At 43.2% G+C, this 14,609-nt stretch overlaps 1 protein-coding gene across 7 annotated transcripts; it reads right to left on the bottom strand.

The window, feature by feature from the left end:
• Positions 1–1,008: 1,008 nt before the first annotated feature.
• On the bottom strand, positions 1,009–14,009 carry tfdp1a (transcription factor Dp-1, a). Of its 7 annotated transcripts, none has more exons than XM_080479136.1 (12): positions 13,806–14,009; positions 11,903–11,980; positions 11,685–11,751; positions 9,393–9,514; positions 7,318–7,439; positions 7,024–7,189; positions 6,785–6,931; positions 6,634–6,702; positions 5,522–5,673; positions 3,993–4,159; positions 2,374–2,452; positions 1,009–2,285 (listed from the first exon to the last, which is right to left on the bottom strand). In XM_080479136.1, the coding sequence occupies exons 2-12, from the start codon at positions 11,912–11,914 to the stop codon at positions 2,147–2,149; spliced, it is 1,242 nt and encodes a 413-aa protein (XP_080335262.1). In that variant the 5' UTR covers positions 11,915–11,980; positions 13,806–14,009; the 3' UTR covers positions 1,009–2,146. The 7 variants fall into 7 exon arrangements, with proteins under 7 accessions (XP_080335262.1, XP_080335267.1, XP_080335264.1 ...); XM_080479141.1 differs by having other exon boundaries at positions 13,730–13,887; XM_080479138.1 differs by having other exon boundaries at positions 11,903–11,998; positions 13,806–13,887.
• Between the last annotated feature and the right edge of the window lie 600 nt (positions 14,010–14,609).

Here is a 14,609-nt window from a genome sequence, read left to right as displayed (position 1 = left end):
ACGACCTGGAAAAAAGCTTCTCACTCTTGTTTTCTTACTGTGTTCATACAATGAAGTCTTCCTGTTGTGGGTGAAGGTGTCCAAACCTGAGTCTGCATTACCAGCTTGGCGAGTCTACATATTTTCCTCCTCCTACTCACACCGTCGGAGAAATGCCATCGCTTTGAAACAGCCTCGGTGAAGTCTCAGGGTGATTCAGATTTTCCATTAAAACACTGACCTTCTTTTAAATCCAGGGTATGTTGTCAAAACGTCTTACTGTTCATTTTAAACTCTACAATTACGATTTGAAAGTCATGTTCAGAGCAACAAAGCCAAATTTGGTCTTTTTTGTCAATCACGTCAAACTTGCTTGACAATATGGCAGACATTTATAGAGATTAGAATGACTTACGCGTAATATATCAAAGTCTCTTCAGTGTGGCGTAGTGGCGAGCTCTCACTCTCATAACTTTGTCCCCGGTTTGAATCCGGGCTCGGTGGTGGAGCCTTGTGTGATTTTCGTCCTGGTACGTTGGTTCACTCCTCCAGTCCAGAAACATTTGTTCAAGTTGAATTGGTGACTCCATATTCTAGAGCGTGAAGGTAAGCAATCATCCAATCATTGTTGGATTATCCAAATGTGGAGAAACTCTAGATAATGTGTTGGTATTTCAGCTGCAGCCTTCTGGGCCCAATGAGAATCATATGAGGTGCATCTTCAATGCTGAACGCCCTTCCTGAAGCTCGAGTCCCTAGCAGGCCAGCATTACATGCATTGTTCCTAAAGTTCCAAAATAAACTTTCAAGGCAATTTCAACTTGATTTTTCCTCCTCCTGTCAAGCAGAACACTCCCCTGAATTTTGTTAAATGCACCGAAATGTATTGATTATGTCAGCACCAAACTTAAAGCCTAAAAAGGAGCCCTTCATTGCAGCTACTAAATATGACAGGATTGGCCTGTGACGCAAACTATCCTTAGTGCAGAGTTGTTAAATTGGCTCTTAAGCTGAATTAAAATCAAAATTAATGTAGCAGAGCATAATAAAACCTTTTATGAACATTTTTCCGGCACAAAGTGGCATGAACCGTCGATACAAACTTATTTAAACAATCTATATTTAATTTGCAAACTTATATTAGATTACAGAAAAGGTATTTGGAAGAGTCAGTACATGTGTTGCTCAGTTTGGAGAGGGAGATCTTTGAAGGGAGTACATAAAGACCTATACAACCACACATTTGTTACATGGATAATTTTTCAGGGTCTATCTTTACCACTGGCCTCTAAAAGATGCTATAAGCTACAATCTTTGTAGGATTTATATACGCAATTAACAAAAAAAAAAAAAAGAAAAAGCTTATTTACCTATCAGGAGGCTGGGTTACCAAAGTCTTTACCTTGTTGCTGCCATATTTTGTAAACACTACCAAGGCATCAACAGGACTGTGATGGAGAATTTCAACTCCCGAGTACAAAAAAAAAAAAAAAAAAAAAGAACCTAGCAGAGAGGATCTGGAAAGCAGCTGCCTACAGAACAGAAGGAAGCCGGCCCAGCAACAAGGGATTAAAAAAAAACTATTTTTAAAATAATTGCCCAGAACACAGAACAGAAAAGCATCAACACAAGTGATGGAGCCCCATCGCAGCGTAACATGGCAACTGTACTTCGCCCAGTCAGAAGCCACGGCCTCTTACCAACAGAGCAGGTTAAAGCAGACACTTGGCCACCTCTGCACACTTTGATCACCACTGTGTCGGCCAGACGTCATTGCAAAATAAGAATAACTATTCAAACCAGTACATTTTACATTCTCCAACAGCAGTAAGTTTTACATACTTCTTAGTGGGATGGCTTTTTGAGAAAGTGGATTAGACATACAAAGACTTGAGGTGGCAGTGCCACAGACTACAGTTCCCTTGGACGACGTCTCCCCTAGAGCTGTGGTGCAGGTGCACGTTTATTCAGGAGCAGAAAAAGACGGGTGCCCGGAGACACCGCGGTTCGTTCAATATTCAGCTACACCCCTGAGAAAGCCGGACAGAAATACAGGCATAGGGAACATGGGAAGGGTGGAAGAAGCACACACGAGAAGGGGACTAGATTCCCACGGTGGAGGTGGTTTGAAGGACTGTGCTTGTTGGAGTGTCGAGGCGTGCGTCGGCTAGTCTTCATCATCGTTCTCGTCGTACTCGTCCTCGTCGTCGTCGTCCCCCATGTAAGACACCGGAGTCTCCACGCGGGACCCGCTGTAGTGAGAGTCGTTTGAGCTGGAGGCCATGGTGCCGTCAGTGCAGCCGTCGCTGCGGGGAAACGGGAAGAGGTGAGGTTGGACGAGTGGACAAGGAGCAAAGCCGAACGCGAGTGGAGGGGGAGAAGGAAAACTCTTACGTGCTCGCGGGGTAACGAGATCCGTTAGCAGAGGATCCTCCAGTGATGTAGACGTTACTGATGGGGCCTTTCGCCATCTCTGGGTGAAAACATGAACTTCAGTCAATCACATCTGAGTCAGCGCCTCGCTTTGCCTTTACTTTAGGAGCCATTTACACCAGAGCTTTTCCAGTGAAAACACATTGTTTTGGAATTTTCATTAAAGAAAAGTTTGGCATTTACATGGTAACATTTTGTAAACTGTGTCTGTTTCCATGGAAACGGCAGAAACACCAAAAAGGAAGTTGTTTTCATGTTGGGCCACCAGTGAGTGCCGTTTGTTTTTGTAAAGAAATAGATATTCTAGTGGACAGACGAGGGTGGATTGTCAAAACCAAACAGCAGAATGTGGACCGGGAGTCGTGACACCCTGGAGGACACATTGTTATTGTCCATCTACTTGGACATGTGCAGAAGTAGTATTTACTGCGGCCGCGGTACGCATGTGCAGTAGCAGCAATTTGGCCATGTACACGAAGACGGAGCTACAGGATTTTCAAAAAGTTCCACCTTGGGAGCGCTTCTCAAAAAGTTGCGTTTTAAGTGAGAACAGTGGCCACGTAAACAGACACGCAAAAAAAAGTTTTGCCTTATCACCTGAAAACGTGTAAACGGGTTCTAAGATAACAAGATAAATAGCAGCAGTTATCCATTTATTCATATTCCTGGACAGTAACAAATTCTTCTGGTTTCAGTATTCTTAATGAGATCGTCGTTGTCACACTACGATACGTCATCGTGAGGTTACAGATTTTGCTCATCAACCCGTGACCAGACAGTGAATGAAGACAATGTGAGAAAAACTAGAGTACAACAGAGTAGTACATCTCAAAAATCTCTATGAAATCCTGAGAAGGCTTTAGCCCAAAGCATGAAATCTCACAACTTACCTTGATAAGGAAAAGATTCAGAAACAAGAGAACTCATTTACTTGACTTCAGTTGCTTGTAAAGAATTAACTTCTTTATTCACCCACGGTGTCATTCATCATCAAACCAATCATCAAACCTCTTTTATAAATAAACATAAAAACTTACTTTGTTATTCTCAACTTTAATTCATTTCTATTAATCAATAATGACTTTAGGAGTGAACCTGTGATGTTAAATTCATCAAAATGTGCATGAAATCACCACTTTCTCTGCATGTTACACAGTTTTTGTCCACAGATCCTGAGCTGAGCCAACAGAAAACCAACTGAGGTATTTTAGTATCATTCATTGTAGCATGAGCAAAACAATGGAACTTCCAAATGAGCACTAAGTGATTTACACTGGATTATACAGTTTGAAGTCACAAGCATTTACCCAAAACACCATTCCTGTCTTGTGATTCACAATGAGCAACCAGAGAAATTTGTTGGACATCCAAGCACCATAAGACACTTTCCCCAGAGCGGACGCTCGGCCACCGTCTAATCTTTAACATGCTCAAACTAGTCGTCTTCACAAGGAGAGACACGTAAACGCGTAGAAAATTAACTTGATTAAAACTGTTGATTAATCAGTTCACTGCTTCCGTTCCTGGTCGGCACTATGCTCATCCAGAAAGTAAGAGGTGAGGCTGTGTGTGGGACTTGCCTATAACGTAAGGCTCCAGAGCTTTGGGCACCAGGCTCCGTGCGGTCTTCAGATCCTCCGGAGAACACTTCCCCACCTCCAGACCGCAGGCCATGCCCATACGCTTTAGCACCTCGATGTCGTCGTGGATCTCAAACATGCTGTCGAAGTTGAACAAGTACTCGAACCTGCAGGAAACATGGGACGTTTACGGATTTCTGATGTCACTGACGGTAAACGGACAGAAGGAACCAAACGTTAAAGAAGCGGTACAATACAAGATTCAGTTCAAAGTGGCAACTTCAACAGTTGTCTCATTAGAACCGTTTTTTCTCTCATGAAAATGGTTTTAATGGCAGCAGGGATGACGCACATTGGAAGGAAACTGAAGATTTAAAAAAAAAAACTAAACTAAATGTAACAAGGGAGCACCTGAGAAGTGTGTGCTGAGCATTTTAAACAGTTCATAGCCGTTTGATTCCACATATCGTCTTTATTGGGGAGAAAAAAATAAAAACAAGATTTAGTTTGCAAAATGTTTGAGCCTTGTGAAAAGAAACGGTCAGCATTTTGGAAATATTTTCATCACAACTTCAATGATACAAACAAACTGAGCGACCTATTAGGAACTCTATTCTTTATGTTTATTTCAATCAAGAACCGTTTGGTTTCCCATTTCAGAGCAACAGTCTCATGATTAGCTGAGACAAACACACTCGAGTTCATCTTAAACTGCGCAATTAAAACCATCTGATCAGTATTTCCATCAGAGAGAGAAGCTATGAAAGCTTCTTGAAAACTACTTTGGTTTCAGTATCTATGCGATCCCATTCAGCATGCATGGTCTTCTTCTTTAACACACATAATGCAAAGACTTTTCTGAATGTTGAACTACAGTCAGATGTGTTCTCACCCAGGTTATGAGGGATGGAATCTAAATTAATTTCCCCCTGATCTTAATTAAAAACATTTAATGAAACTGGAAAACTATTTACCTCTGCAGACTGAAACATTGACAAGGAGATGAACCAAGTGAGGATATTTCCTGCCTTCTCTCTGTTGTATGACTATTTTTGGGAAACTAAACTATTATTATTATATTGATTTCATTGCTGGGAAATTGTCGGAAAATGTACAATGGCTGAGTGTTTTTATCCGTTTTTCTACGGTGACCTGAACTTTTAATATTGTGGGTTTTTTACAGGCACTAAGAAGCTCATATTCACAAACGTGGAATACTCTATTGAGTCTTCTATGAATGGACAGCCATACTGCAGAAGTCCAGGGAAGCACATCATATAGATACAAATCTCTATTTCTCTGCTTTCTACTAGTTTTGATTGTTATACGTCCTTGAAATATCAATAACATATCAATAAATAACTTTCAAAGAGTTTGGCTGCGACAAGTTCTCAAGTCAGATCCGGACAATTGAGCCCAACCCCACATTTTAACTGATCAGATGTTTCTTCACCAAATCAAACACCAGTTTCTATTTAAGTTGAACACGTATGAAACTTTTAAACACGACGAGTCTAACAAGAACGTACTTGTCATTGGAGATGCTGCAGTCGATGACCGTTTTCTTGCTGGTGTTGACGATAATGAAGGGGAGGTGGATGATGGAGTTGGGAGGTGGAGGTCTGTTCGCCTGCTGCTCCGTCTGTCTGTTTCTCTGGACCAGGTTCTTAAAGGCTATTTGCTGTGAGATGAGACCAGAGAAAGATGAAGCTGGTACAAAGACAACTTTGTCTAGATTAAGTGGAGAAAGGAATATTACAGGAAAAACAGATTTTTACCATCGTTTGGAAAACTAAAGCTGCAACAACCAATAATGTAATAATGTAACCAATAATGTGAAGCAGTAATTCAGAACACATGACCTAAATAATGTCCTAAATGATTACACTGACTACTACATTATTGGTTGACAGACGTCATAATCTATTCTTGTCCCATTAACCATAGTAAGCGGTGGCGTCAGCCGGGGCCCCCGCTGGGTCCTACGCAGTGTGACGACCTTGACAAGAGTAAAAAAATTTAAAATGCGTCCACTCAAAGTAGCTACTTGTGCCGTCGTCTTTAGGAGGCAAAACGCAAAGATTACTGTCCGAGGTGCCCGTTTCCTGTGGAAAATCTGGGAATAGCGATGAGCTGTTTACGATTCGGCAAAATGTTTATGAAAGAAATTGGCCCATCAAAGCGGACGGTTTTTTGGTCAAAATGGAGAAACGCACCAAAAAGAAAAGAAAAAGCACACCAAAACGTGTGGAAATTTCTGGAATTTAGTGTGTTATATTCTGGAATATGTGTGCTAAGACTTTTATTGATGATCCAGTAAACCATTCCCACAAAAAAAAAAAAAACAATTGCAAAAAACAGATGGAATTTTAGTGAAAAACAGAAAATGGACACGAGTTTGTAGTGAGCGTCAGGTAGTTTGAATACAGTAGCCTTTAGGGAACATTTGATGCCATCTTTTTACTGGTTTGAACCAGGTGGGATCAGGAGGGCTTCATGTGACCACATTAAGCTAAAAATATCCTCCAAGAAGCAAAGAGACAGACTAAGCAGCCTCACGTCAAGACACCTCACGACCTTCGTGCTTTGGTCACATCTAAAGTCAAACACACGAAGCAAGGAGAGGAAGGCGCATCCCCACCTGCAGTATGAGCTCCTGGAGCTGCGATTGTTTCTGCTTAATCCTCTCCAGTCGCCTTTGTCTCTCCACCTACAGTTGACAGAATAACAACTAGGAGTTATGCAACAGATGAAGCACGCTGATGTGAGAATGGTCTTGGTCGTATCTGTACCTCCAGGTTTTGGCACTCTTGTGCCGAGTTGGTGGGCAGGCCGATCCATTTGATTTCTTTCTTCTCCTTCGAGATGATGTTCATGGCCATCAGCACGTTGAGTGCATCGTAAACACGCCGCCGAATGTTCTTCTGGTCATATACGTGCTGAAATCCCAACACATGATATACGTGTGATATTTAAAATTGCCTGTATGTATTATACGGGTGAAACACTGTCACGCAGCCGCAACACTCACCGAGTCATTTGGTGACAAGTGGTTGTCTGCAGAGCTGAATTCTGCCACCAGCTCGTCTGCCACTTCATTGTAGGTGGTGACGCCTTTCTTCTGCACCTTCTCACACACTTTCATGGAGAAATGCCGTAAGCCTTTCCCATTCTTCTCCCCTTTCTTACCGCGCTTTCTGCAAACAAAGACACCCCCTCATCACTTCACCTGCAAACACGTCTGAAACTGAAATAAAGATATTCTCCACGGGGCTGCGTAAGAAACTACCCGGCCTAAAAACTCTAAAAGCTTCTGAAGACTTACCCTGATGACCAAGGAGACGCGTCGGCTGGTTGACTCTGAGTGAGAAACTGTGAACTTGGTGTGTGTGGACTATTTACCAAAATGGCATTTGATACTGTCGGCCTCTGAGGTGTACCGATCACCTGTAACGAAGACAGCAAGAGAGGAGAACATTCAGCAAAATATGGCCGAGTATATCCAGAAGGTGAAGCCACTGGGGGGCCGCGGTGGCATCGAGGCTTTGACCCCACAGTGGACAGATCACCACTGTGGGTCCCTGAGCATGACCCTTGACCCCATCAGCTCCACAGAGCACCGCAATGTGGCTGCCCACTGCATCCTTGAAATGGGATGGATAAATACGGAGAAAGGAATTTCCCCAAGGGGATTAATGATATAAGATTAGTTTATCCAGTACTCATAAGAGTTCAATATACAAAAAGTAATAACTTTATGACTGTGCTTAATGAGAAATAACTGCAGATCTTAAAGGTCCCATATTATAAGTTTTTAAACAATTTCACAGAGTTTTCAGGAGGTCCAACAACGTGGTATTCAAAGTGTATTTCTCCAAATCCAGCTTGGTCCTGAATTAGTCCTTCCAGTGAGCTCTACCAAGACCGGGCCATTTCTGATTCTGTACAATGAGCTGCGTCTTTCTATGCTCCTCTTGGGGAGAAGACCAGTGTTGCCAGATTGGGCAGGTTTCCATCCAATTGGACTTCGTGTGGAGCCTGTTTGTGTTACTTTTTTTCTTTGTTTACTTTGTGCAGTTGTGCCGAGTTTCTACAGAGGTTGAGATTTATGCTGGTTTTTATTGAGGTGGGGGGGTTTACATTGTGTTTGGGCTGGAAACAGTGAGTCAGACCTGGCAACCCTGGAGATGGCGCAACTTTCCGGTACCAAGCGCTCATTTTTAGGGTTCAGACTCTGCGGCTGCAGCAGAATGTTTCAGAAGGGTTGCTGAAAAATAGTGTGTCTGAATATGTTAATTTGGTCATATGTGTTATTAGTTACTACCAAGGAGCTAATTCTAGCTTCTGCTAACTGTAAGAGTAACTGTTACGCTTTTTCCTTTTACACTGAATTTATTCAGTATTTCAATAATCTTTGGAAGTTTTTATCTACCCGTGGGAGGGTCAAAGTGAGTATCCACCCCCAGAGGGAGCGTTTATTTCGCTGCATGAGGTCATGAAGGGAACATTTCTAAATTGCCTGTACGAGTACAAGTTCTCTAAGAAGAGATGTGAGCAGGTGAGGGAGACGAGACTTTCTTCACTTCAGCAGCCTCATACACAGGCTATAGGGACATATCTCACTGCTAAAAACCATTAAGGGGTTTGTTTTGCATAATACTTTCAAATCTTTGGATAAATTAAGATCTTCTGTCATTTTAAGGCCTAATGTATACTGAAGTACCACGGCAGCAACCGGACATGTTGGCTCCTTATTCAAAGAACTTAATTACAGAATTCAAACTAAATGTAGTCAATGTGTTTCAGATGAGGTGAGTCAGTGCTGTTTCATGTATGATAATGCAAGTTATCAAACCACCTATTTTCACTCTTGTTATTGACATTAATATAAATAAATATCTTGAGATTATACTCTGCTTATAAATTCTTATCCAAGAAAATCACTGAGGGATTCTAACATTTCGTCAGCTGACAAATCATGCAATCATGCAAAGAGATGGTCAAGAAGAATTCTGGACAGTAATGTGAAGTATCTGAAAGGTAGGTGATCGATTCCTTCACTAAGGTGATATCTAAGCTGATTCCCATTATGTATACATTCCTTGTATATAATGGGATGATGGGTGTAATCCTGCTGACTGGGAGATGATAAGCTTAGGATCACCTGCCTCCAACTACCCTCTGCCCGGTCACCTCACAATGATAATGGAGGGGCTTAAACAGTAAGGCTGAGCTGAGGGGGGGAAAAAAAGAGAAGCGAATCCAAACACAAAAGTGTCTGGAGGTCACCGATTAAGAAGCCAACATTGTATTTTAATCTATTGGATTCTTTAAAACATCCACCAGGGAGGAAAAGGGTGGAGAGCAGACAGAAAGGTTGAATTAGGAGGCCTCACTCACCATGTGGGAAACATGTTGCATGTGTGCTGCGACGTTCACATTGGAAGGCCCGAGGGTTTTGGGTAGAAGCTGTTTGGCCACGGGGGCAGCTGTAGGCTGGACAGTAACCAGGGATAGGACACCTGAAGGGAGATACGACAGGATACGTCATCACGGCTCCTGCCTGAAACTCCATTGCCCCCTAATGTTCACCTCTTGGCCCACACGCATCCTGCATTCAAGCATGAGTGCAGGATGCAGGGCGCTGGGATCAACACAGAATTGTTAGGATTTTAAGTTGTTTACCATTTTCCATGTAGCTATTAACCATTAATAATTATTTAAAACAACCGTTACTATTTGTAGATATATAGCAGTCACATTCAAAGTATTTAGTTTGCAGACATTATATAGTAAAAGAGTTCCCAATAGTGTGTGGAAACATTTAAGTTCAATTAAGAGTTTTTTTAAAGTAGGAATTGTATAATATGTATGAATGACTTTTGCAGAGAATGTATAGACATGTGCATGTTTGTTATATTGGCATTAAGAGAATTATAATTTCAGTTTCTGAGTGCCATATAAATGAATACTAGCAAATTAACTGCCGGCAATGTGAGAAGCTTTAAGATCCAAAATGAAGACGTATTAAATGTTGAAAATGAGAAATGTTGCTGTGTTTGAGGAGTACATTTTGGATTTGACATTGGGAACATCTTGAAGAATTGTCAAAAGAGGATTGGAAATGTAATGCTATATAACACCAGACAGGACGGTGACACCGTACGAGGGTAGTCAGTACGTCAGTAACATTAGCTGTGGTTACATGAACCAAAGTAATCGATTAAAGGCAGAGACCATAAATTTGTACTATATAAACACTTCGATTTCATTATATTTGCACCATTCAATTGCCTGCTTTTTTTTTAACCGATCATAGTGCATGTAATTGGCACATGGGTTATTTCCTACGGTCAAAGCTTTGCTTTCACGTCCGTGACGTCACTTCACCTAACGCCATAACGTGACTATAAACAAACACCAGTGTTTTGAGAGAGATGGCGGGAGCACAGCAAAACTAGTCCAACAACAAATCTTTTAAAACACATTAAAAGAATTCAATTAAAATTATCTGAAAGCCTTGACGGACACAAAGTTCCCAGGATTCTGTGGATATGTCACAAGCAACACAGAGCAAAGCATTATGGGATTGATCCACTGAAGTGAATCAGGTAACCTTATGGGAACAAATCTTTGGAAGCGAGTGAGTCAGAAACAAGGACCGGTAGGCGGCGGTCTTTAAATTTGCAGTGGAAGAGATCTGACAAACAAAACGCAGACATGCAGGTATTTTCCCTGAGTTGATTCCAGATGGACAGAGGTGAGGAGAAAGAGTTCTCAGGGATCAATTCATCCTTGTGATGATGTTGATGTGTCCGCCACACTCGGAACAAGAGAGTATATTACAGTTAACTGGTCCTACTGAGAAATCACCACAAACCTTTTTGTATTGTTGCAATACAAACTTAACAAATCTTCTTCCTTCATCTTTTTTTAGTTACAGCCTTGCTCAAGTTAGCAAAACAAAGCTAAACCACACGGCACAGCTTTGTAGTAGGAAGGGACTTTGATCTATGTGAAGAAACATCATTTGGTGGTGTAGGTTCTTAAAAGTTTGCAGAATTTTGTTAAGAACAACATAAAAATGTGTCCCTTTTACCAACACTTCTGAAACAATGAGCGGTGATATAAATAGAAGCTGCCAATCGTTCTATTTTGTTTTCAAAAATGCTTGACGAATTGCAAATTTCAGCAAATGTCATGTTGCTTTCGTACTTTACTCAACTAAATGTGAGCTTTAAATACTAATTACAATGTCTTTAAATTTACATTCACACCATGATTCAACTCTCAAATCCTGGAACAACTATGGTAAAACCTAGTATTTATTTGGCTAAAAAGCCAAATAAATACTAGGTTTTTCGATCTGTCACAGACTGCATACATCAATCTTTACTGCTTTGTTGTTGTGAGGCTCAGGAGCAGTTTGCAGGAGATGGTGGCAACATGAATAAGCTGCCAGTACGTCACCAAAGAACACACTCACATTCACTAATATGGGTCAATTTATGATGCACCAATCGGCCTGAAATGCAGGTTTTTACACTGTGAGAGGAAACGTGTGCACTTGCAGGGAAAACACGCAAAGACCACAAAGAAATTCCTTGTAATGGACTCAAATCATGGATATTCCCACTGTGAGGCAAGAGTACTAACAGAGTTCACTTTGTTTATCCCCACGGGAGGTTCTACCTTTGCTCGGGCTCAGATTCTGATCGTAGAAAACCTTCAGTTCTCCATTGGTTTCAATGAGACCAACCTGGAAAGGACAAGAGTTTAATGTGAGGCAAAGGTCACATAATTTGAGTTTAATGACAGTAGAAACAGAAACAACAAACCGATTGCTTTGGACAAGTTACAGCAGATATTAATGGTAAAATGTTCCCTTTGCGGCCATGTGCCATACTTACATCTTTAGCCATGATCCCAAAGGACCGAACAGAGGAGTTTCAGACAGAAAAGATGTTCCTCCGTCAGTGTTCAGATCCCTGCAAACACAAACAGGTCTAAAGATCAAATGAGTGCAAGCTCTAAGATTGACCTCAGGTGTCCACAGCTCGTGCTGGTTTGTTGAATGTATTCAATTTTAACTTATTCCCGAAGTAAGGCCCATTTGAAGTGCCTGCTACACAAAAGCTAACAATATCACCAACATTAGCTTCTGTAATTTTGACGGGAAAACAAACATTTCCCTCCTGGTCTCACTTTCCTGAAGCTCTGCGTGGGCTCGTTTTCCCGACGCATGCAGGGAGAGCGTGATTAACCCCCGCACTGATGCTCTCAACTTTTACCCCAGTGTGCAACACCAGAGGCCTGCTTCAGGTCCGGAGGAGAGGCATCGTCCAACTTCTGCTACAGGTCACGCTACAACTTCACTCCGCGACGAAACGCAGCGAGACGACTGACCCGGGGGGTGGGGGCGAGCACGCGGCCCCCGGACGGCCCGGCTGCGTGCGGCGGGGGGCCGCTTCCAGCTCGCAGCCCGGCAGCAGGGACCTTTTGTTGGATGCGGCTAGCCGAGTGTCGCCGCTAGCAGCTAGCTGGCTCGAGCCTGGCGTTAGCTCGCGAGTTAGCGGCTGCACGTTTCTGAGAGGATTCACGTTCAAAATGTCAGCGACTGCTGCCTCCGGGCTGCAGGTCCCGGCCGGGGAAACGGGGGCAAACGCGTTTAATAAGAGTAACGAGCGATCGGCACGGCGAATGGGGTTGATATGAGGCACTGTGTGCACTTACGAGGGCAATCTCTCTTGTCTCCTCGACGGCTGTTGTTGTTGGCATTTGAGAATGGAGGAAGAGGAGGTCTAAATCCCCACTAAACAGGAAACAAACTGAGCAAAGTCGAGCCACTTTTACATCAATCTGCACTTAATCCCAGGTGTTTGATCATTCTGACTGTTGAAATAGTATTTGTCATTTTTTTTATCTGTATGTGATTGCAGGTTAACTGTTGGTTTCGTTTAGTAAAGCTGTGAAAAATTAATTTAAGTAGGAGTCTTCAAATTAACCACCTATAAAAACAGAATCATTCATAAATATTCATACTGGGAAAAGTTGTAAACATACTTCAAACTAACACGATATTCATCCACAGCTACTAGTTATTGATAATGGTATTGTTTACGTGCAGTTCATTGATCTCTATTGCCAGGTGAGGACCTCCTATTTAAAAAAAATATATGTACACTTGTCGATAAATAACACAGCTCAATCTTAAACTTTTATTTAAACACATATTATATCTAATGATGACATATTCAACATCGCGGAGTTTAATTTACAAACTAAACTAAGCAATAACTGTTGAAGCGAGCTATTAAACTGCTGCACTAAAGCTGCTTTAATAGTTCCAGAATTGTTTACGAGTTATATTTTTAAGTAGAAATCTGCAGTTAGGCGTCGTATTTCAGTGTTAATGTGACCAGCTCGATCATAATCACAGCGGACCGTTAAACTGCACGCGACCCGGGAGCAGCGGGGGACAGGCGACGATTTAAAACCCCCGAATAACGATGGTAAACAGCGAATTGTGGGGTTTAAAGAAGCGGCCGTTTCAGCCCCACACGCCGAGTCTGGATTAGAGTTGACAAACCGGGCGCTGCGTTGCTTTGTTAGCCCGCTGGAGAGCTAGCGGGCGAGCTAACTCCAGCTGTCACCGACTACACTGCCGGAGTTAGCCGCGTTTTAGCTCCGCGTCTCCCGGCAGTTGGTGCGTCCATAAAGTTACAAGAAATCGAAACCTGTTAAGGTGTCGGGTTCTGCGGCAGGTGGGGTTTAATGTCCGCGCGGAGCCACAGGTCGGAGGACGCTGCTTACCGGCGCACTTCACAGGTTAGCAGGTAGCTTAGCTCGCCTCGTCGCAGCGCTGTGTGTCGGTCGGCGCTAGCCTGGCTGCAGCGGCGACTCTCACAATCTGATCTTGGCGGTGTCTCTCCGCAGCGGCGTCTGATTGGTCCGCGGAGGGCCTACGACAGCAGCGCAGTCACGGCGAAGTCCTGCCCACGACCCGCAGCTGCCCGGACTGCACGGGAGGGCGGAGGGGGGTGGCGCTGCGGGTGGATGCCACAGCGCCACCTTCTGCACGGGAGGGTCAGCCAACATCTCACCGCATCAGGGCGAAGGATCTTAAAATACAAAGGAAAACAGCGATGATTAGAACTTAAAACGATTTCAAATTAAAGCATACGCATAAACAAAGCATGGAGGAAAGGTCGACTGTCTGTCTGGTCTGCAGCGGATAGTGCTCTTGCCTCACAAGCGAGAAGTTTGTGGGTTCAAATACTGTCCTGGCCTTTCTGCGTGGAGTTTGCATGTTCTCCCCGTGTGTGTGTGTGTGTGGGTCCAAAAACATGCATGTACGGTTAATTCATCCATGTTCACTACTGCTTCATGCAGTTACGGTAACTGTGGACGAGGACAGGATACACCCTGGCCAGTTCGCCAGTCCATCACAGGGCAAACAGCGAAACCACCCCCCCCCCCCCCCCCCCCCCCCCCCACTGCGGGGCGAGAGCACTAACTACTGATGAGATTAATTGGGGACCCCAAATTTCCCCGGGGTGTGATTCTGAGTGTGTGTCTCTGTGTTTGTCCTGCGATGGACTGACAACCTATCCAGGG

This window comes from Lipophrys pholis (assembly GCF_963383615.2).
Source record: "Lipophrys pholis genome assembly, chromosome: 13".
NCBI lineage: Eukaryota > Metazoa > Chordata > Actinopteri > Blenniiformes > Blenniidae > Lipophrys > Lipophrys pholis.
Note: the sequence above shows the minus strand (reverse complement) of the source record. Positions and strands in the feature narration are given on the sequence as shown.